We start from the raw sequence: 22,918 nt of genomic DNA on the forward strand, positions 1-22,918 counted from the left end.
TACACTTACTGGTAGTTTCTGGTTGCTTTGCACTGCACAGGTGATGTAAAATAGCCATAAATCTGGCTTAATTGCCTGAAGCCAGGTTTACAGCAGACTTGTCACCAGAACGGCACAAAGCACTGCCATGTTCTGTTGAGTTCCACTCACTCTCACCTGGGCAGGGTTCCTCTAATGAAACAGGTATGGGGCTTGTTCTCTGCTCTGTCACACTGGTGCCAAATCAGTGGACCACTTCAAACTTTAGTGGTGTTACCCTGGTTTTTACATCTGTGTAGCTCCACTGAAGTAAATTGAATTACACTGAGTGCTCCAATGACGTGGGAATCAAGACTATGCTGTACATTAAGTGGGATTATTTTTAAATTGATCTAAGGATTCATAGTCACGCAACTGATCTGATAGAAGCATGCTAGCTTTCATACAGTATCAGTTGATCTGCTTATGTAGAGGCGGTTACTGCTTAGTAACTCTACCCTCTTTTTATTTTTTATTGACAATACATTTCCAGCTGGACAAGATGTAGCAATTCACCTACCTGGGTAAACATTTTAAATAACTGATACCTTCATCTTGTGGTGATGTGTAACTTCATGGCTGACAGGCCGCTGTTGATTGCAGAGCATTGTCCACGCTCCCTTTGCATGTGCACCGTGCTGCTGAGGCCGTTTAATGTTATGAATCCTTTGCAACTCATTGTGGAGTGTCTGTAAATCAGAACAACAATTTCCTGAAATGAATGGAACCATGTAGATGTGGGTTCAGAACAAACCAGGGAGGCAGCTTAACTCCTAGAAAGCTCTTATTTCTTGTATTGTGTGAGTGACCCACACCACAATACAAGAGTGGGTCACTCTCATCATGTTCTCCTGCTAACCTTCCCTTTTGAGAGCCTTTTATATAATCCAGTTGGGGGTCGCTTACATCAGGATATTAGCATGCCCTCCATGTATGCTATGCTATGGGCCACCTTCTGCATCGATGGCCATATAGCTTAAATGGAAGTCTCCTATCGTATCTGGCCCCAGTTAAAAAATAACATATAAAAGTGATTCTGTGGTTGGGTCCAAGTAAGTAATATTTCCTCCAGTAACAAGCAGGTTGATGTTCTAGAGCCACTTTAAATAAGAGAGGGTGTCTGCTTTTAAAGACTATGGAAATACTGGTCGCCATGATTGTATTAGTTCTGCAGATACCATAATGTATCTCAAGGTAGATGGGACAAGAGCCAAGAGAGTGAATGTTAAGCCATTGTGCAGGGGGAGGTATTCTTAGTCAGCCAGTTTCAAAACTGTTTTTCAAACACCTATTTAAGCTCAGAAAGCCAAGGAAAACTTTAAAAACAGGATGTCTTTTGTTAAAGATGACACTCCTCAAGGAGTGAACACCCACAATAAATATGCTGCAACACCTAGTAGGTCCTCCACCGAAGTAAGGACCAGATGTGGCATTCTTGACACTTTTAAGCTAAAAATGTGTAGAATAACCTTTTAGGCCTAAGAGTAAGAGAAAAGTAAGAGAGATTTTGTCCTTTTTTTGTATCTTACTTTGTTAGGGTAATTGAAATGGCCACTCTGGCTCTAAAGAGAGCTAGAGGATAAGGAATAAGGATAAGGAGATCTTGGTCCAAAATAACCAGCATGAGATGCAGTTCCAGGCACACTGCATGAGTCAGAGTCTTTGGAGAGGGTTGACTCAGTTCCTGTTAAAAGGATCATTTTAAGGTTGCTGGGATTTTATTGTATCAAGGTGTTAGGGCATCTGGGATCTTCCATAGGCATCTCTTTCTTTAATCAAGATAATGAATGTGAGAAACTTACCGAACGCCACTGCACTGCAATTTGGTGGTAGTTGGACAGGCCTGCAGGAGCCCGTTATTGCAGAGCATAATGAAGGGTGAGACCCAAGTTTTGAGTGTTGAAAGGGAAATGGACACTTAAAAACATCTCTTGCAAAATGGTCTGCAGAGTTAGGTAGCTGGAGAACCCTCTCATGTAGTTTAATTTTGGCCTTGAAGCTTCTGTACAGTATTTACTAGAGAGGTTTTGTGGTGGAGAATACTTTGACATTTTGTTTTGTTCTGATTAGGAGCAAACTCCACAAACTTCCAAATCCTCCAGCAAGGAATGGAACCACAGGGTCATGGACTCCGGAAGCCTGGGCTCCCTGGGTTAGCAGGCTGACTGTCGTGGAGCTGGGCAGGCAAACTGGCAAGAAACCATTCCTGGGGCCCTTGGACTGTCTGCAAAACATTCTGATTTTGCCAAATCGCAAACTCTGATGAAACAATGTTTCTCTACTGCTAAAAGACTAAGTTTTGTTTCCTGGCCCCGGTCAGATGACACAGGTCAGAGTTACAAAAGGTGACTACCACCCTCACACAGCAATGGTGCGTGTCCTCTGATTCCAATGACTAATGTAAAAGCGTATTTTACAATGGTCTTCTTTGTTGCATAGAAAGAAATGGGAGAGAATTGTCTTTGATTTACACAATGTACTCCTGCCCTTGGGAATTTGTTGCTCATGGGGCAGTAAATTATCTTGTATAGGGGACTATTTCCTCAGTATCGTAGCAGGGTGGGACACAGGAAATTTCCTAAGCACCTGTTACTTAACCTCCTTCCCTATCTCATCCTCCGCCCCCACAGCATGCAATACACCGATTCCCACTGGGAAAAGCATGCCAGCTAATATTTTTTAAACCAGTCCCCTCACTTGGAAAGGGGTAGCTTTTACTCTGATCCTGAGAAGCTGACATGTAGATGCTAAACTAGATCCTAGTGACATGGCCTCTGTGGCTGGAATGTACTGTATGAGCACTACTCCACGAGCTTGGATTTAATTACATGAATAGCTGCAGTGTTTCAGCTAGTGTCACTCCTATAAATATCTATTATTCCCAGCCTCTTTGCCCATGGAGTCCAATTTTTTTAGATGGCCCACTGGTTCTTAGACACTACTCTGTTTCCTGCTGATGCAGGAATGCCAGGCTTGGCCAAAACATCTATTTTAAGAAAGGTGCATTCTGCCAAGGGTCTTGATCTTTTTTTATCTAGATACACTGTCAACTGGACCACAGATATAGTATGACACTGGAAACTTACAGCACTGTCTGCACAGAGGTCACAATGAAATTCAAGTGAAGCCAGTAACCAATGACAGGACAGTCAAATTATCCAAAGGCTCCAAAAGCCAGTATGGGAGTGTGCACAGACCTTCCCCCCCAGCACAGTGGTGCTCTGTGACTCTGGCCTCTGTTGTCTAGAGGCTGCAGAGGCCTCTCTACTGATCTGTGCAGGGTGACGAGCAAGGGATGGGGGAGCAGTGGCTGGGCAGAAGAGATACTGATCACTCCCTTGGCCAAGACCCACAGAAACTGCCCAGAAAAGGAAGCATAGACTAGGGCTGTATTACTACCCCCCAGAGTACCCTGCATGGTAAGAATAGCTTTTAAGGAGGATCCCAGAAGAAACCATAGTAGGGCGTAGGAAATATGCTGTGCAACTAATCTCATCAGAGCTATGCTCTCAGGGTCTCCAGGGGGCCATACACTGATGACCTTGGCCCGCCACAGATCCCTGGGGACCAATGGGGGTTTGGCCTTGTGATGCATCAGAACCCCTGAGCCTTCTGTCCCATACATATTAATTTGGATATAGTGTTGTTTACTTGTACTATAGCTTTGTGGAAGATAGGTGTACACTGTTAACCCCTGATCGTCTGAGTTTCTGTGCATCCTATTTCCATAGGTGCTGGATCTAGGGGTGCTGTTGCACCCTCTGGCTTGAAGTGGTTTTCATCCTATACAGGGTTTGCAGTTTGGTTCAAATGGCACAGAGCACAGTCAACCTGTGGAACTCCTTGCCTGAGGAGGTTGTGAAGGCTAGGATTATAACAAGGTTTAAAAGAGACCTAGATACATTCCTGGAGGTTAAATCAATTAATAGCTATTAGCCAGAATGGATAAGGAATGGTATCCCTAGCCTCTTGTTTGTCAGAGGTTGGAGATGGATGGCAGGAGAGAGCTCATTTGATCATTACCTATCAGGTTCACTCCCTCTGGGGCACCTGGCATAGGCCACTGTTGGCAGACAGGATACTGGGCTGGATGGACCTTTGGTATGACCCCGTATGGCCATGCATATGTTCTCTCGGCACCCCTACTACACAAACTGTTCCAGCAGCCCTGTCCATTTCCACAGACTTCAATGAAGTGGAGAATGAGACACACACCCCCCCACCACCACACCCCACTCGCCATCCATTTGAGGAAGTTGATTTGAAGAAGGCCCTGAAAGTAGCAGCAAAAGTGCAGGTCATCCGTATGTGGTTGGGAGCAAGGTGTGTGAAGCCCACATGCTGTGCTCTGTGGGGACTCCCTTCACCCCAGCCACAGAGGTCTGCTGTAGGGCAAACTGGGTAGAGTGAGACAAGACCAGTGAATCAATACATGCCCTGGCAAAGCCAAGAAGGGACTAGTAGTGGTCACTGAGCAGCTCTTCAAGCTGGCAAGGGATTCCATGTCTGCTAGACTCCTGCAAAACTCCTTTGTACACAGCTGACTTACTGAGCTGAGCACTGGATCTATGGAGGAAAAAAAAAAAAAAAAAAAAAAAAAGACAGGGGCAAGATTGAGCTTGCTTTCTTTTCAGGGTGCTTTATAACCTCATGAAAATTATCAATACCTTCTCTGTTTGTTGCTTTTCATCTTATTTGACTAAGGGAGACTCGAAGTCAAACCACCAAGAGCAGTGCTTCCCTTTTGATAATTTGTAGTTTGTAAATCTTCTTTAGTAAGTTCCTGGACTCTAACAGTAATCCTTGTGATGAATAGTTCCCATAACTCCTGACGTATGTGTCATGCCCACTGGATCAGTGATTCAGCTACAGCTCAAATAAGTGAACTCACTTGAGTAAGTTTGCAATTATTTTATTTAAACATGTTACACATACAGAATTAACACAGCTAACTTAGAAAAAACAAAAATAGTTTGTTTCCAGAGGGCTGTACAACCCTGCTAAGAGACAGCAGCAATGTGTGTGTTCCTTAAACCGACCTTGCTTAAAAACTTCTGGGGCCAGGCAGTTACAAACACACACTTTCTCTGTGTGCGTAACTTTTCTGAGAGACTTGCTGGCATTGTGTGCACTTAGTGAAGCAGCAGACTATTCCAGGTAAGCAGACATGTGAAAGGATTACGCACATCAACTTTCATATACAGTAAAGTGGCCTCTTTGGGACTCATTCTGCACATCTTGCTGTGTTCACTGGAAGTTTTGCCCCACTAAGCAGAGCAGAGTCAGGCCTTATATGGAGAACACAATTGGCCCTGACCCTATAAACTCTCTGCATGTGGAACTCCCATTGAAGTCCATATACAGGGGCCTTGCAGGATCAGGGCGATTGTTCAAATGCAGGTAGATCTTGTTACACAGTTATTCAGAAATCTAGAGTGAACATGTTCTTCCTGTATTAATCTAGGCTCTCTTCTACATTATGAAAAATTCAAATAAAAAAAACTAAAATCAAATAAATCAATTTAATAACTAAAAGCAACTGTGCAATTTCTTCTTTCAAGAACAATTTGTGGAATGCCAGTTCTGATTTACAGAACAAGTTTTCTGAAATATCATCCTATACTGGGAATTCGTACTACAATATGTAATGTAAAGCTTCATGGTAAAACAGTCAATTCCATTGAGCAGGATGAATTCACAGGATCATACATAGGCAAAGTATTAATCAGTTCTCACAAACCAATGATAATGCCTCTTTAGGGATGCCAAAACCAAGGTATAAAGAGGTCTCTAAGAATGTAACATTGTTACAGTCTTTATCCTTCTGCCTTCTAGCTCTTTAAAGATTGTGCACTCAACATGAGAAAGTTTGTACCATTATTTGAAAAGGAGTCTTCCTAAGACAGATACACAAGTGTGCTGCATCCAAGGATATGACATACAGAACATGGTGGTGGTGTTCCTTGCAGGAGAAGATAACTGTTACAGCGGCCCTCTAGGCAATGCTTTTAGGACAATTTCTAATTGCAGAACTTTGGTTTAGGTCCATAGAACACTTGAAGCACAGCTTTTAATGGACTTTTGCATAGCAAGAACACCACAGAGCTGTGCCACATAAGCACATGAAACAGCAACAACTTTGTGTTGTGTAGCGTTACCAGTATTTGTCCAGTAACATTCAAAAAAGACTAACTAAACACAAGACTTGCCAATATGGCCACCAGGAAAACAGTTAAGGATGAAAACTCTTTTGAACCAGCTGCAAGACATTTATATAGTGAAGTGATTTCTGCTTTGTCCCCAACCATTCCAAACTAGGGTGCAAGTTCCCCATTCCCTTAGTGCAAAGCTCCACCAGGATGGGGCTGCTTCCCTTGGTTGCACTTAAATTCAACCTTTTAACAAGGTAGAAATGTTGGCAACACGGAGATCTAAATCCCAAACCATGTACTTGCTGACTTATCCTTCCCAAATGAACCCACTGAGAGTTTGGTGACTCTGGACTGTCCTGGAGAGCACCGCAGAGGAAAGTGTACATGTCAAATGCCTTACTTCTCAAAGAAAATAGGAATCACCTGTTTGAACCCTTTCGGCTTAGGGCAGTTTGTTTGTTAAGGAGGATTTTTGTTTGCTTTCTTTAACAAAGAGCTGGCAACAGCCAGAACCCCTCCCTGCACAAAACGCACAAAGTTGTCCCCAGCTAATGGTCCCACAGCATAAAGCCCTTTCTCCTGAACACATTCGTAGGTAAATGGGTCAACGTTGATGGGGTTCCTCTTGGAGTTGACTGGCTGCTCGTTGTCAATTGCCAAGTCAATGCCATTATTTGGTAGGAAGGAGAGGTTGGGGTTTGAGCCAATGAGAACAAAAGCCATAGAAATGTTAAAGACTTTCTGGTGACCACTCTTATCCTGGAAGATACACTTCTTGTCCTCTGTAAAGGACAGGACATGATGTTCAGGAAGGCTGACATAACATTCATAGGGCCCGGGACAAGCAACTGACTGTTCTTTCATCATCTGGTGGACTTTGTGGTACTCTGGATACATCATTTTGGGGAGCTGATTGAAGATGAGACCTGGATCGTTGACCCTTCTGCGAAAGGCATGGATCACTGGGATGTTGCAATGGTGAGCAAAGAGAATTGCATCAGCAGCTGTCAGCCCAGCACCTACAATCAAGACTGGATCTGATGTCATGCCAACCCTCTTGTTCTTCACTGCTTCTTCAAGGGCAGAGAGTTTGTGATGGACAAAAGGAAGGTCCTCTCCATTAACTCCAAGCTTGGATGGACTGTCATAGGTTCCTGTGGCTAAAACCACATTCTCTGCATAGATGGAGAAGGGTTGCTGACAACCATTAGTGTTTTTTATGAATCCATCCACCTGGAAGAGATTCCCACTAGCAATCTGGTCATCTTTCTCAGGGAAAACCCAGAAGGAGTGACTGTTCCCCTCAGGATCCTGCTGTGCATAGCTGAAGTTTACATCTGGGCTCACTTTCTTCACAGATGTCACAACAGTCCCACAGATAAAATTCTGCTGCAGCCCTTTCTTTGCCACATAATGTTGGTAATATTGAGCAATGTCTTCTGCTGTGGCTCTGTTATTCCTGAGGCCCCTGTAACAGGATATTATAAATGATGGTTGAACAGTGAAATTCAGAGGCTTCTCCCTCCTTTGCTGCATGTATTGAAGGGCTATCTACCCTGGCACTAATGGAGAAACTGGGCCTGCATTCTCTTCTCCCTAGTTTTACAACAGAGTAATTCAATTGATTTCAGTGGAATCACTCCTAATACACAAGTCTGAACAGTCAGGCTCACTGACTATCAGGAAAAAAAATGGAAGAGACAATATTGTCTGGTATGACAACCCCACAAAAACTTTAGCAACATATTTATCCTTTACTAGCCTCCCTATCACTTCCATTTTATTATTTTTTTCTGGTGGGCTTTTCTAGACTTAGAACGTAAATGCTATAGACCTAACAAAAGCAAAAGTAGCCTAAGTATTTGCAATCTACCATCTGAATGATTACACTGTATATTCTGTCCCCACTGTATCTCTGTCTGATTAGAATACTTGTAAATATGGAACAATACAAATATATCAATGGGCTACACTATCCAAAAATTATGGTTTCCACACATATTAATTCAATTTTTTAAGTTAATTGCTGGCCACATTCTGTTACCCCAGTGCACATTCAGAACTAACTTCTCTGTGGTCCATGTAATTAGTGCTGGTGCTGTAAATTCAGAGTGAGTACCAAACAGATGTTTGGGGGCGGGGGCGAGATTTCTTCCACTCACTGAAACTGGCCATAATAGGTAGCCAGCTGGACTTCATGCCAGATATTTCCAAATAGCCAAAGGATTTTTGGGAAAAGTAATGTCACCTCAGTCTCCTCACCTTCTCTTTTTCCTCATCCAGTCTTTGAACTGAAGGTCTGGAAGCCCCATCCATTCTCCTTGGCTCAGAGTGATCATAGATCCCTCAATTAACTGGAAGAACAAACAGCGAAGGAGTTAAGCAACTGAAAAATGAAAGGAATTAAGCACAAATGGAACAGGAACACTTCTGTTAAGTTCCAGTAAATCACACTTTAGTGTAGCCAAGGGACCTCAGTGGATCCAGATGTTTGTATGGAACAAACGGCAGTAGTGGGCTGGGAGGGTAAATCTCTCCTGCACATTCAAACTAGCTCACTTTTTGGTGGGTGTAAAAGCAGAGCTCTGCTGGATCCTGCTTATCTGGCTGATTAGCTTCTTCAGCCCTTTACATCTTTAATCAGGATACTGACTATTCTGTAGTACACATTTCATAAGCCTAAGCATTCATGTCTACATACATGCCAGGCACCCCCAGGAGGGTTTCTGCCAAGGATCAGATGGGGAATGGCTCTGTTGGTCTCGTGCCACCAAGTGAGGACAGATTCTGCAGTTCCACCGAAGTCTGTATCTGGACGCAGCAGAGTATCAAAAAGAAGAGCCACAGGGCTCTGGGATCGTCCCTCCAAACCTTCAGACAGGTACTCCAGATCCTAAAAGACAGGGCAGATACTTAGAGCCTGCATCATATACATAACACATGAGATCACTTCAAAATTCAACAGTAATGTAATATCACTAGGTGCTCAGAAGATCTGAACTTCACTTAGTCAAGGCCTACATGTCACATAAGCCCTGTCTGGAAGATTTGAGGAGTGCACAGCCCTTGTGCTGGCCCTATCTACTGTGATGATTTGGGAAACAAAATCAACCCATGCACAAGGCTTCTGTTGCCAGCATGCTCTGGGCATATGATGGTGGTGATGCGTTCCATCTACTTCTTCCTGTTAAAAGGCAAATTCATTGATACAAACCTGGTCTATAATGGGGACTTCTGGTGTTTCCTCTAGTTTCCTCTGTAGGATAGGATGAGGATGAGCAGAGCCCCTTTTGATGTAAGGGATATAACCAGACAGCAGATAGGAAAGGCAAATTCCTGAAGGACCATTCCCTGAACAAAAAAGACAATTAAAATAATATTGCATCACTGTGGTTGGAACACTAGTCCTTTGTAAAGCATCTCATCAGATATGCAGTATGGTCCAATGGATAGACTTCGACCCAGGGAGAACTGGGTTCTAGTCTGAGGTCAACCACGGTCCTGCTGCATGGCCTTGGGCAAATCACTTCACTTCTCTCTTTCCCTTTTTGTCCGTCATATCTAGGTGTACTGTAAACTGTTCAGGGCAGGGGCTCTTTCTTACAAAGCCTAGCACCCTGGAGCCCTGATCCCAATTGGGACCTCTTAGCGCTACTGACACTAATAAGCGTCTGACAAAGTGGGTATTCACCACAAAAGCTTGTGCTCTAATACATCTGTTAGTCTATAAGGTGCCACAGGACTCTTTGTTGCTTTTTACAGATCCAGACTAACATGGCTACCCCTCTGATATCTAATAGTGCTTTGTCAAACATGGCCACAATAGCAGGGTTGGAAGAGAGCTGCATTTTTCAAAGGATGATGCTCCTGTTTAGGAATTAAGCCTGCTCTTAGACTTTGAGGGTACATCTACACACTACACCGAAAGCTGCGGGACCCACACTTGTGGCCTCGGTGTTTCCAAGCCTGTGTTTGAGCACCCACACTGAATTGTAAACCTGGGTTTACAATTGTTGGACTCAGATCTCACAGCTGTGCTAAGGTGTCCATACTGCACTACACAAACCTTCTGACTCAGGTCTACAGCTTGATCTGACTCCACACTGCAAAGTGACAGGACCCAACCCACAGCAGGACTGAGGCTCTGACCCACCCCCTAGCAGGGTCCTAATACCTACATCCTAAATTCTTGCTGACCTGCGTCAGAGTGATTTGTGTATGGATGGAAGGGGGGTTTGGACTCAAACCCCAGAAGAGTTAAGGCTTCATTCTTTCCTGCCTAAATGCATCTTGCATCACTTCATAATCTTGAAGGAAAATCAGACACTGCCATGATGTGCATTCACATGGCATAGCTAATTTCCGAGAGCTGAAATGGTGCTGCCATACATCAGGTTCAAGTCCTTGGGGTCTACTGCTCAATGCCACTGTCTATAGTCATTCTGAAACAAGTAGGTTACTGAAAAGAGATGTAGGATCTTTACTGCTCATTTCAGGGTATTTTCTGGAGATTACCTGGTAGGGCCAAGGAATTTAGACCTAGACTCATCCCAATTACCACTGTGTGACACGGCACACAATGCCTCATAGGCCAATTCTCTAATTACTTGGATACTGGTGACAGATTTGGCAGAAGACCCTGTTCTGAATAATTCAAAGAAACTGGCCAAATTTCCCACCTTAAATTTGGACGCTCTCTAACCTGTTGACTGACTGATTTAAATGAAGCTCTATTGATTACACTAGGTCTCCAATTAGCCCTATGGGTTTAGTTCTCTCCCGCCTTTGTTCTCTCCTTCTAGTCACTGGAAGCAAGCAGTGAGCTGGAGCCTGGGCAAAAAGCCCTCCCACCCCTACCCCCATCATCCCTCAAAATATGACACTTTGAACAAATAGCTGGATGGCTAAAACTTTCCTACCGACCACCCAACAGCTGGCTTCAAAAGCTTATTTATACACTCTATGTCAGTGTCTGGTGGAGTAGTGCATGGAAAGTTTTCACATGGCTGTTTTCCCAATAGGTTTAATATTTTACAGTGTCTAAATAACTAGCTATCAGCCTCTACAGCTTAAAGCTTTGTTGCTCTTTAGTAACCACCATTACATAATGCAGTGTTATTAAAAACAGTCAGGGTGACACAGCAGCTTGTAACGTTCTGTGTGCACTTTCATAGACTGTTGACATAATCCCTGCTCTGGGAGCAATGAACTGCTGGGAGCAAAGGCCACTTCTCAGTTCTATTCCTAACACTGTTCTCAGTTAGATTAGAGAAAAAGCCAAGTGTAACACTGATGGAAATAAAAACCCAATAATTAACTTGAAACAGAACCAGGATACAAGTCATCCTTAACCCCAACAGCAGAAGAGCAAGTTATGTCAGAGTTCCTGAGCAGAATTTAAACATCTGGCTACGTGAGGGGGAGTTATGGACAAAGCTGCGATTATAAATATGAATTTCTAAGTCCCATAAAGTAGGCCAGATACACTCCTGCCTTTGTGCTGGATCTGATCAGCTGATTGCCCTGGCACAAGGGAGCTCTCAGCTGTCACAGAACCAGTATAGCCAACCCCTGGAGTACTCTCCAGCAATTTCCAGCTGGCAATGTTCCTGGGGAGCTGTTCAGAAAACCAGAGCCTCCTTTCTCCTGTGCAGGAGGGAGGTGGGGAAATTTCTACACCGGCAACACTCAGAGTGGTCTTTAACTTAATCTTCTTTTGGAATTGGACCCTTTAGAATTTACCAATCCCATCCCAAGAAAAACAAGCTTCTCAATGGTCTGTCTAAAAATGCCTCTCAGGATTCAGCCCTCTAGGACAAGTGTCCACCTCACAAAACTACTATAAAAAGGATTAAGTGACACTTCTGTGGTGCATAAACCTTGTATGGGCTCACTCCACTGGGGTGAATTTCACCCTGGTTTAGATGGTGGGCACGGAACAAGCCCAGCACTAGCAAAGCATTTAAGCACATTGACTTCCTGGGAGTCAATGGGGCTCATATCTGAATTTAGCAAGGCACCTAAGCACAAGCTTGAGTGAAAAGGGAATGACTCCTTTATGCCAGAGAAGCCTCTGATCTGTCATTGCTGATAACATCACTGACACAACTGATATGAAGAGTGAGCATGTCTAACTCAAGAGGGCATTTGAAAACAAGAAGCGCCTGTTTCTGATTCACTCAAACATCAAATAAGTGGCTTTCTAAAACTGCAAAGAGGAGCATAACTTTTGCATCACTACAAACAGCTGTTTTAAAAATTAAACTACTTCACATATTTTTCCACTCTGTAAATCTGAACCAAAGCCCATCTAACTCCATGTAAAGAGTCTCAGAGACTTCAGTAGCTTTGGATCAGGCCTTAAACACATACACTCAAAAAAATACTAACTTCACAAAATTAAAAGCTAGTTGACTCCTTGCCTGGTAAAAGGCACGATACAATAATTTCAAATCTCCCTGAAACACCCACGAAACAAAACAGGTTCAACTGAATATCCTAAAGGTCAGATAATTTATGGCTATTTTAAAACAGAATTATAACCTTCTAGATTCTTATTTTCTTAAGTAAAATTATCCTTTCATGACTGTAGCGGAAGCTGAGGGGAGATAATTCCCAGAACATTTCTAGATTTAATTACAACCTTTGGAACAATGCAGGAGGATGTCAAATATAGTCTGTTTTAGGAAGACTACAGCACTGGAGAACACTGATTGCATTGCCAAAATATTATTTACCTATAACAACAATGGGAAGTGGTTTGGAATCACTTTTGTTTGGGAGTTTGTTCAACACTCGATACATCTTCACATCTGAAAGGATTCAGGACCAGAAATCTACCTGTAATGACAAAAAAAAAAAAAAAAAGCAGCAACCATTAACTATCTTTTTTAATAACAAATACTCTCTCCTCTTCATAGCCCTCTGTAGCAGCTGATCTAAAATATTATCCTCATTTTACATACATGGAGTTAAATTTCAGCTCCCATAAAGTATAGGTGTACATTTTTTATTGGAAACCTAAAGTCAAATCCTAATCATGCCATAAAACAAAAGATGTCTTTGTCTTAGTCCTTCATGGACATTTTTGGTCCACATGACACAAGTGCCAGCCTCTACTCAAGACAGGCCAAGGACCCAAACAACAGGGAATGTTGCAGGTGAGTCATAGCAAAACCTTCCCTTCTCCTATCAGCACTATACATCATGGGCTAAGTTCCTGTGACAGTGACTTCAAGGGCCATTTGGTAATTTTCCAAGCTGCTGTGCTAACACAAAATGTTTCTTCAATAAGGTTCTTGTGACATTTTAAGAGAAATTTGCACATTCATGCAGCACTGAGTCTTAACTTCTGCTTGAAGACTTTAAAAGCTGTTGGCATCATTTTCGAAAATGCCCCATCACATTGCTAAAGGTTTCTGAGTAATTTGAACTGCTAAAGCACTAAACCATTGGGTGCCGTCATTAACAAGTTCTTTTAAAAGCAATATCCTTGTCCTCTTCCAATGACAGGTGTTACTGTCACATTCATGGAGTGGAAACTATTTATGTCCATCTGTTAATCTGACATAGGTCCTTAACAGACTGAGATTCCATGCATATGCAGAGTTCTGAATCAGAGCCTGTTAAGCCATCCAGTGATGAACAACAAACCTATCATCCAATCTCCTAGTGACTGAGTAGGAGAATAGAAGTGAGGCTGGTTGGTAAACCCTCTCCTGTCCTGTCACTCTTGTCAATTTTAATTGAGCAGCACAGTGACTAGGCATGTACACCAAGTGCAAGATAGCAGTGAGTTAGGTGTGGCTATCTTGAGGCTGCAGTGACTTTCCCACCTAAATAAATAATTGCAAATTTGTTTGAATGAATTTGTATTAGTCATCTGTACTTTCAGTGCTGCTAATCCACTGAGACCAGAAAGGATTACAAATTCACCGTGGTTACTAGGACTAGAAAAAAATGTTCTCAATAGAAATCTAGCTAGCCTCCAGAAAATGAAAATATTAAATTAACACCTTCACAAATTTTGAAAACCTATCAGAATCCATTGAATGGAATGACCTGGCTCAGTGGGGAATTCTCGTCTCTTCATTGAGTGTAAAAAGATCATTTGGTAGTGTGCTGGTCACATTCCCGTACCCGCTTGGCATGTCATCTGTTTGCACATTAATCCTCTCACCAACAAATGTCATCTAAAATTAATGCAACAGTTATTTAGTGAAGTCTTGCTTCACTACTTATGCGCAGATCTCTAAGTTTCAGTAGACTGATTGAGACGCCACACAAATTTTACCTTGAAGTTAAAACAAAAGTCTAGTTAACAGTAATCCAGTCTTTTTGATTTAGTTTACAGAGCTGCATACTCCTGCACTATACAATATATCCTTTTGCCATAAATGAATTGTATATTTACTCTTTTACCTACTGCCTTTCTCTGGCAGGAGATCCCATTACATGTTGGTCTTCTCACATTTACTGTGTTGGATAATTTGCTCTGAAATGTGCCGCTTGGGCGAGATTGGTCATATTCCAAAAGGTCATATTCACCCCTGAGCAGACCAAGTACAGGCCTATGTACCATTTAGTTGTGCATAAGTCTCTTGTGCAGATGTTCACCATGAGTGGAATTTCTGCCACGTTGCCTGAAAGATGAAGGGAAGTTAGTATCTTACTTCTGGGTGTCAAAAACCAGTTTTTAGATACAATAGGTAGACAGACCCAAAGCTGTCTTGCTTCTTGCCATTGCACTGGTAAAGGCAAAAAGTAGGCATTTCACTAACTTTTTGAAGAAGCTAACACTGGTGGGTGGCGCTCACAAAATAGCAAATGTTTTCATGCAAGGGAAAACTAGGCAAACATGTAGTTTTAGCCAGTAACATCTCCCATCTGAGCAAACAAAAGCATCATGTATCTTCTAGAAGGAATCAAGTCCTGGCTACCCTTTGCTTTGTACCATTTCTTTTGATAGCATTCCATCACCCGGAAATGAACGATACTAAAAAGAGTCCATGCTTACTTGGTCATTAGGAATTAGCACACATAGGTATCTATATTTCTGCATCAAAACTCTAGTGATATCTATTGGCCTTTAATTGTTATTAATCTACGGGTGAAAGAAACTAGATGATTTATTGTGACATTAAGTAACATTTGATCACTACCTACTAAATGCGTGTAAGTGTTAAGCATGAAGCATCTAATGGTGAACCAGATGATCTTGTGAAAAGGCGCAGTTTGAGCTTGTGAAATTCTTCTGTATTTTTTATACTTTTGTGGGGGGAGGGGGGGAGGGGTTCTTTTTATTTTGTATTTGCTGGGGGTAGAGGGAGTGTTGAGTCCTCCCCGGAGAGGTGGGAGCCCTTTGCGGGGGAGGGGATTGCAGAGTGAGCCTGCCACACATTCACCCCACACTGGTGGCTCCTACTGCTCCCATCCCACATGGCAGGTGGTGCTGGAACAATTTGCGGAGGGGAGGGGGTCGGAAGGCAGAAACCATGTATGAGTGTTGCTATTACTAGTTCAAATCAGGGGGTGCAGCAGCATCCCTAACCCCACCAGTTCCAGCACTTATGGGTGGGACATCTTGCTGTGCAACATGCCACCAGGTTGCAATGCCCAGAGTGGGAAACCAGACCTACTCCTGCAGGACAGGAACCACAGTAGCCACTGCTGCAAGGCAAGTTTTTCCTTTCATATTTAGGTTTTCAACTTAATTTTGTGTTATTTTACATTTGCAAAAAACAAGAGGCTCTAACTATAGAAACCATGGAACATAACAGGTGTAAAGTCCTCAGACTTTTATAAGCCCAGGGCCTGTTTTTAATAAGTCCTCTATAAATAGGGCACGGTCACACAAAAATGCTGTCATAACTTTAACTATTGCTGGACAACTGGTGTTGCTCAGATCCTAGTATGCCCAGAAGCAGCACCAACACAGACTGTGGCATGGTGAATTTCTAAGCTAAATTAACGATAACTTTCCTTGGAATCTAACTATGGAGACTTTCTGTCTAATTGGACACATCTTCCCTCCCACTCTGCCTGTAAATCACGCCCTCTCGATAGCTCACCTTAGTCCTTCCTTTTCATGTCTGTCCAGGCACCTTTTAGGCTATGTCTCATGTTGTAGCCTTGACAAAAAGCACTGCACTATATGCAGACATGTTACCCTCCTACTCACAATGACTGTTACCTGCTGCTGAAGGATAAGGCATTCCAACCAAGTGCCAGAACTAATCAGAAACAGGCACATGGCTAACTTCCTACTATGCAGCCACCTCTCTCCTGCCTCCCCAGATACAATTGCAGGAGTTCAGCTCTAAGCAGATGGGGTGGCTGTGTGAGACCAGGGAGTTGGAACTGCCCTTCTACACAGCAGGATATTCTCTCAGGCAGCAAAAGTTATAATGCAGCTTACATGGTTAGTGCTTGCTTGAAGAGTGGCAGTAGCTCTGGCTCCATGGCTGTTCCACACAACATAGAGGTCCATGTTATGTTTCCCAGCAGAGCAAACCATGCACCTTCTGACTAGAATGACTTGTTTAGATTAAGCAGGGGAAGAGGAGGAATACAAAGTCCCTAAAAGACAGCAGTGTGTATTTCTCCAACAGTCTGCAGAAACACTGCTGGTAAAATGGCTGCACACTCTCTGCAGATAGGCAATGGACCGTGAACCAGCCACTGGCTGCACAGCATAAGATAATATCATGCTGCTGCCAAGACTGCTGCTAAAGTGCTTCTTTTAGGGGACATAGGTGGGGCAGGATGAGCCAGAACCAGCTGTGTAGTTTTGCCTCCCTCAGTAGCAGGTTGCCTTGGCCTCTAGCTGTTCTGCTCTGCTATATCCACCTCTACATTAACAGCAGAAGCCCAGGAGCTGTGGACTACCTGTGATAAGTCAATTCCCCCATCTATGGCTTTTGATATGTAAGAGGAAGGAGACATTTGTGGGAATTATACCCAGAGTTATTGGCAAGAGTAGTAACACTGGCTACACTGTGGGGAGGTCTTAGATCCAACCCCAGATTAGACAAAACTACCACTAAAACAGATCAAATAAAAACCAAGTTTACCTCTTTATGCCAATTTCATTGCTGTGCATCTAGCTAAAGTTGATGATTGATACCTCTGGATACCATTTCCTTATTGCGTAGAGTAATACACAAACTTATTTTCCATTGTGGTTGTTAATAGTTATCCTAGCACAGCTCTACTGAATAAAAAATATTCCCTCCTTGCTTTAGATCTGTCACCTGAATGTTTATAGTAATTACCTGTTTTATAAGAAGAAAGCTAACACCAATGGGCCAAGTTCTGCACCAGTAACACCTTTGCAAATGTGTTACATTCATTTGCTTAAATGGAAAGCAGGATATAGCTCAATACATTAAATATAGAATAGAAACTGCTGAAGACACAAGAAGGAAAAACTCTCTCATGCCATCAGAGCCAAATACAAAAATCTTTGGATCGCTCTCATTCCCTCCATTGAAATCCAGATAGCAGGTCAAATCCTACTCACCTTCAATTTATGCATTGTACAAGTGCATAAGGTGTGTGGGAGTTTTCCCAGGGTTTATACTGAACTTGCCGTGCAAGTGCAATGGGGGAAGAAGCTGATCAAATAAAAGAAACTAGTTGTTTTCCTTTATGTAAAACAGAATACCCAGTATTCAAACTCAGCCAGCGCAATGATTCCGTTCATAGTATTGGCTTCTAATTTAGGATTCCTCCTAAATGTTCCTCTCCCTGCAACCCACCTCCCACCCCTGTCTGGAAGTGCTTTCTGTTCTATTATTACTGTGCACCAGAATCCATCTCCTCATTGACACCAATGTGTCTCCCTGCTTAGGTAATGTTACATAACTGTTCTGGCTAGGAGCAGTGACTAACTTATCCATCTAGGGCCAAATCCTGCTCTCCTTACACACATACTCCCATTGGACTTAAAAGGTATCACTCATGTAAAGCAAGCCAATGTGAACCCCAGCGTTTCCAGGCTGCACAAATGAAATTAATTAAAAATCCAAAGAAGAGAGAGAGAAAGCAGTGATCTGTTAAGCAATACACTGGAGTTGGAGTAACTTCAGTAGTGAGAGCCAAGTTCTGCTGCCCTGAGCAAGCAAAGCTCCTAGAGTTAGCAGCGGGAGTCTTACTTAAGTAAGGACCATAAAATTAGGCCAGTGCAACACATGGAGAAATTTTAAAAGAAGGGCAGTGCAGCTGTAAATAATGTAGCAGCCTACAGGTGTTTCTGTGAGATTCAGGTGTAACAGGAGCCGCACAAGCTTGTCACCAACACAGCAGTTTCCATCAGTTGTTGATTTCTTTTTCTCTCTGTTAATTTGACAGGCAGCTATTTGTAATGTCATTTGATTTCATTCATTTTTTTAAAATACTGAAACTTTCAACAGTTGAGTGCAGTTTAAACTTTACTGCATCCTTCTAAAGTTTTAATAGAATCCTTCTGTTTGCATTTTTTCTCTGGGTAAGCTCAAAAGCTTGTGTCTCAGCAACAGAAGTTGTTCCAACAAAAGATATTATCTGACCCTCGTCAGTCTTATTCTTGTGATTCTAAAACAAAGCATTCCATAGACACAAATGAGGAATAATCCAGTTACGTGGTTCACTAAGCTGACACCTTCTTTCTAACAGCATTCCATTGTGCCATTCTAGAAAGCAATGTGCTACTTATGCCTGGCTAATAAAGCTTCTTTTATTCATCTACAGTCCTCTTACCTCAGGAAATGAAGCTGATGAGAAAGAAAAAGGCTGTGTGTCAGTACCTGTAATTCTAGAGAAGCAGAACACACCATGCGTCTTGACCGTATACTGCTCCCAGCTCCAAGACAGCTGTTAATATTGTAGGCAACCAGTTCTAGTTTAAGGGGGTGGGGTGGAAGCCTGGGAGGGAGGGACTAAGAAAATAGCTGGTAAGCATGAGTCAGCAACACTACCTAGCTTACCCTGCTTATGAATGAACTATGCAGAGTCACTTAGTGTGGTTAAGTTGATTGCATGAAGGAAATAAATATGATGAAAAACAGCCTTAAAAGGAACCATGCGTCTATTGCTCCCATATGACAAGAAACCAACACTGAATAGATTTAATTCTTTTTTATCTTTAGCTTGAGTCTTGTGTAAATTAATCTGAGTTTTATTGTGGTGGTGTTTGGAGTTTTATTCTTATTTAAAACATCTGGCTGACACAGCAATAATTACTGCAATTAATAAGGGTGGCAGGATAGCAAGCATGCTTTCATTAAAACCAAAGGATCTTTTGGGACTATGTAGAGTCAGGAGTATTGTAATTACAGCTGATCAAGAAAAATGGGGGAAAGCAGGAATTGATTCTGGTTGCTATTTTGAATTTCAACCATATTTTATTGTAAGAAGCTGGCTAGTGCGTATTACATACACACCACTACCCCCTAGTGAAATACTGGCAAACCAGGGGTCCAGCTTTTCATCCAGATGCGTGTATTCTGCAATCTACTGAAGATCAATGCTCTCAAGACCATCATTTACAATTAGGGTTGCCAACTGTCTAATCACAGAAAACCGAACACCCTAGCCCTGACCCTTCCCTATGGCCCCGCCCCTACCCCAGCCCCTGTGCCCTGCTCACTACATTCCCCCTCCCTCGGTGGCTCACTCTCCCCTGCCCTCACTGGGCTAGGGCAGGGGCTAGGGGTGTAGGAGGGGGTGAGGGCTCTGGGATGGGGCAAGGGATGAGGGGTTTGGGGTGCAGGAGGGGGCTCTGGGTTTGTGGAGGCTCACAGCTGGGGCAGGGGGTTGAGGTGCAGGAGGGGGCTCCAGGCTGGGGCCAAGGGATTTGGAGTGTGAGAGGGTGCTGCAGGTTGAGGCAAGAGGTTGGGGTGTAGGAGGGGGGAGGGCTCTGGGCTGGGGTCAGGGATGGGAGGTTCAGCATGTGGAAGGGGGCTCTGGGCTGAGCAGGGGGTTGGGGTGCAGGAGGGGGTGAGGGCTCTGTGCTGGGGATGTGGGCTCTGGGATTTGGCCAGGGATGAGGTACTTGGGGTGCAGGAGGGGGCTCTGGGTTTCAGGGGGGGCTCTGGGCTAGGGCAGGGGCTTGGGCACTGGCTTACCTCAGATGGCTCTCAGTCAGTGGTGCAGCGGGGCTAAGGCAGGCTCCCTGCCTCTCCTGACACCGCATTGCACACGCCCCGGAAGCAGCCAGTAGGTCCAATGCTAGTAGCTGGGAGAAGGCAGGGCTTATGGCAAACTGACAAATTGGAGAGCGAGAGCTGACTCGGATATACTGTGGGGTGGGATCAGTTGCTCCCCTCAGTGGACAAGGTCCAAAAACAGGCAGGTTGTCCAGTAACATCAACCAAAAAGTAGGTATGACACTTTCTAGGCTTGGTCGGCTATTACAGGTGGTTTGTACCTGAATTTGCCACATCAGTTGCCCTACTCACTGACCTGGTGAAAAGCACCAATCCCAGGAAGGTACAGGAGACAGCAGCCTGTGACAGGGCCTTCAGAACCTTAAAGAGCCGGCTAATCCAGAGGTCAGCTCTTTTACATCCCGACTTCACGAAACAATTCATTTTACAAACAGATGCACTGGAAGTAGTCCTCCAAGGCGAGGAACATCTAGTCCTTTACATGAGTAGAAAGCTGTTCCCTCGGGAGGTGAACTACTCGACAATTGAGAAAGAGGCTCTGGCTGTGAAATGGGCCATAGAGACACTTTCCCATTATCTCCTAGGGAACTCCTTCCTACTCGTCACAGACCACACTCCCTTCCACTAGCTAAACTCCATGAAGGACACCAATATCCAGAGCATGAGGTGGTAACTTTCCCTGAAGCCCTACGACCTCCAGGTACTCCATCACCCAGTAAAGGTATACAGATATGCCAATTTCTGGACCCACTCTTGGGACTTAGCCTTAGGGGGAGGGTATGTGAAAGGGTGTACAAGTCCCACGCTGGAGAACCAAAGGTTAACAAGCAGCTCTGAGCCAAGAAGGCCCTGCCCAGCCGCACATGCTGGGCATGCTCATAAGGAAGCAGCCCAGCTCACTCAGGGCGGACAGAGCATAGGAGCAGGCCCTATGCCAGTAGCTCCTGTAGAAAGGCGGCTGGTGCTCCACACCACCTGGACCAGACCCTGCTGCACAGCTGCAGAAGACCCCCATGGAGACCAGGAACAGATGGCCACGAGTGAAGGAGAAGGGCCTCCAGATCGCTGTCCATGAGAATGCCTACCATGAGGTCATAAGCCAACCCTTGTTGCAACTTTGGAGGCGACCCTGGTGGCATGCTGCATATCTGACCGACCAGTCACAGAGCCCTCGGTGGAGCAGGGAGGGCCTGGGTTCCCCTACTATCAGCTGTAGACTCTCGCCACTGGGCAACACTGCCATGGACTCTCACCACTGGGAGATATTGCTGGGCTCAGACACCGAACCCCCTGACAAGGGCCCATAAGAATTTTTCTCTCTGTAACTTGACATATGTGACACTTATTGCCATAAAAATATAGTAAAGTTAAATCCTAGTGAAAGTGACTGAATTAAGTTTGAGAGGCCATGTCTGATTCAGGCCATGTCTGATACCTGTAACCCGAACTGGACCTGAGCCACAACGTTCAGATATAAATCTAGGCTCTCATCTGAGTTTCCCCATAATTCAATGGTTCTTAAAACCCAGGGTTTGTGTTTATTTCTACATAACTCCAAACAGAGATTTTCACTCTTTATGGCCACATTCAATATTTCTGTTTTACTTATTCAGTAATGAGGGGTTTGCTAATTCCTCATGTAGAGAATTTATTTATTTTAAACAGCTATTTAAGGCGCTTTTCCCATTTCTGGGACTGCCACTCTGACTTCTTCTCCATGTATAGTAATGTTACCTGACTTGTGCAGCTATAAGAATTCAATTACATCATTGCTAAGCAATGTCTCCTTTACAAAGTGTTAATAGTGTATGGATGAATGTTACTACTTTCTCTCCAGCCTATAAATATTTGGGGCCACATTTTGATTGCCTTAATCACGGGAAGATCTTGCAACCCTTCTGGAATCTAACAATTAAGTCACTAAAAGTGACTTTTAAAAGTAAAGTTTTTTACCTGCTTTAGGGTTGCCAGATCTGGCCCTCGGGTGGTCTCACTAGGATGACCATACACCCCTTTTTGGCCAGGACAGTCCCTTCTTTAAGTCCTGGCAAAAGTGGACATTTGTCCTGTTTGTTCTTGCTAACTGATCAACATCTGCAAAACTAAGATTGCTTGGGTCCTCCTTTGTGTGAGAGATGAGGAGTCAATACACAATTTCTACTACATTTAGGGAAAATCAGATTTATTTAATGTCATGCCATGTAAATAAATCCAGAATTTCTTTCCCATTTACAACCCTTATTTTATTTTTGCAGACAAAGTAATCCTGCCCTGGAAAATGACTTAATATTACAATAGCATACAGTGTCACTTTCAGTTTATTTGCCTCCACTGCAGGACCACTGAAAATAGCTTATTTTTGGCTTACTTTTGTTATCACCCTCCTAATGTAAATATTTCACTGACTCCTTTCAAGTTTTGTTCTGATCTGTTCCTCTGTCCATGGGAAACGGGAGGGTGGAACTAAACACAGATCTCATTCTGAGTCTAATGCAGTCTGTCTTTGTCTTCTGATATGTTCCAGAAGAGGAAGCAATTGCATAATCTGCAATTAGTCAAGCAGCCTTTGACCCACAAGTACACTTACGAACACCAGTTCAT

The 22,918-nt window shown here is 43.5% G+C and overlaps 1 protein-coding gene across 3 annotated transcripts; it reads right to left on the reverse strand.

The window, feature by feature from the left end:
• Positions 1–4,916: 4,916 nt before the first annotated feature.
• Positions 4,917–19,054, reverse strand: OSGIN1 (oxidative stress induced growth inhibitor 1). Of its 3 annotated transcripts, none has more exons than XM_032785740.2 (6): positions 18,909–19,054; positions 12,908–13,010; positions 9,385–9,521; positions 8,872–9,063; positions 8,433–8,524; positions 4,917–7,638 (listed from the first exon to the last, which is right to left on the reverse strand). In XM_032785740.2, the coding sequence occupies exons 2-6, from the start codon at positions 12,972–12,974 to the stop codon at positions 6,630–6,632; spliced, it is 1,497 nt and encodes a 498-aa protein (XP_032641631.1). In that variant the 5' UTR covers positions 12,975–13,010; positions 18,909–19,054; the 3' UTR covers positions 4,917–6,629. The 3 variants fall into 3 exon arrangements, with proteins under 3 accessions (XP_032641631.1, XP_074929785.1, XP_032641632.1); XM_075073684.1 differs by lacking the exon at positions 18,909–19,054 and adding an exon at positions 17,692–17,785; XM_032785741.2 differs by lacking the exon at positions 18,909–19,054 and adding an exon at positions 14,951–15,029.
• Positions 19,055–22,918: the final 3,864 nt, after the last annotated feature.

Source organism: Chelonoidis abingdonii, chromosome 19, assembly GCF_003597395.2.
Source record: "Chelonoidis abingdonii isolate Lonesome George chromosome 19, CheloAbing_2.0, whole genome shotgun sequence".
Taxonomy (NCBI): domain Eukaryota; kingdom Metazoa; phylum Chordata; order Testudines; family Testudinidae; genus Chelonoidis; species Chelonoidis abingdonii.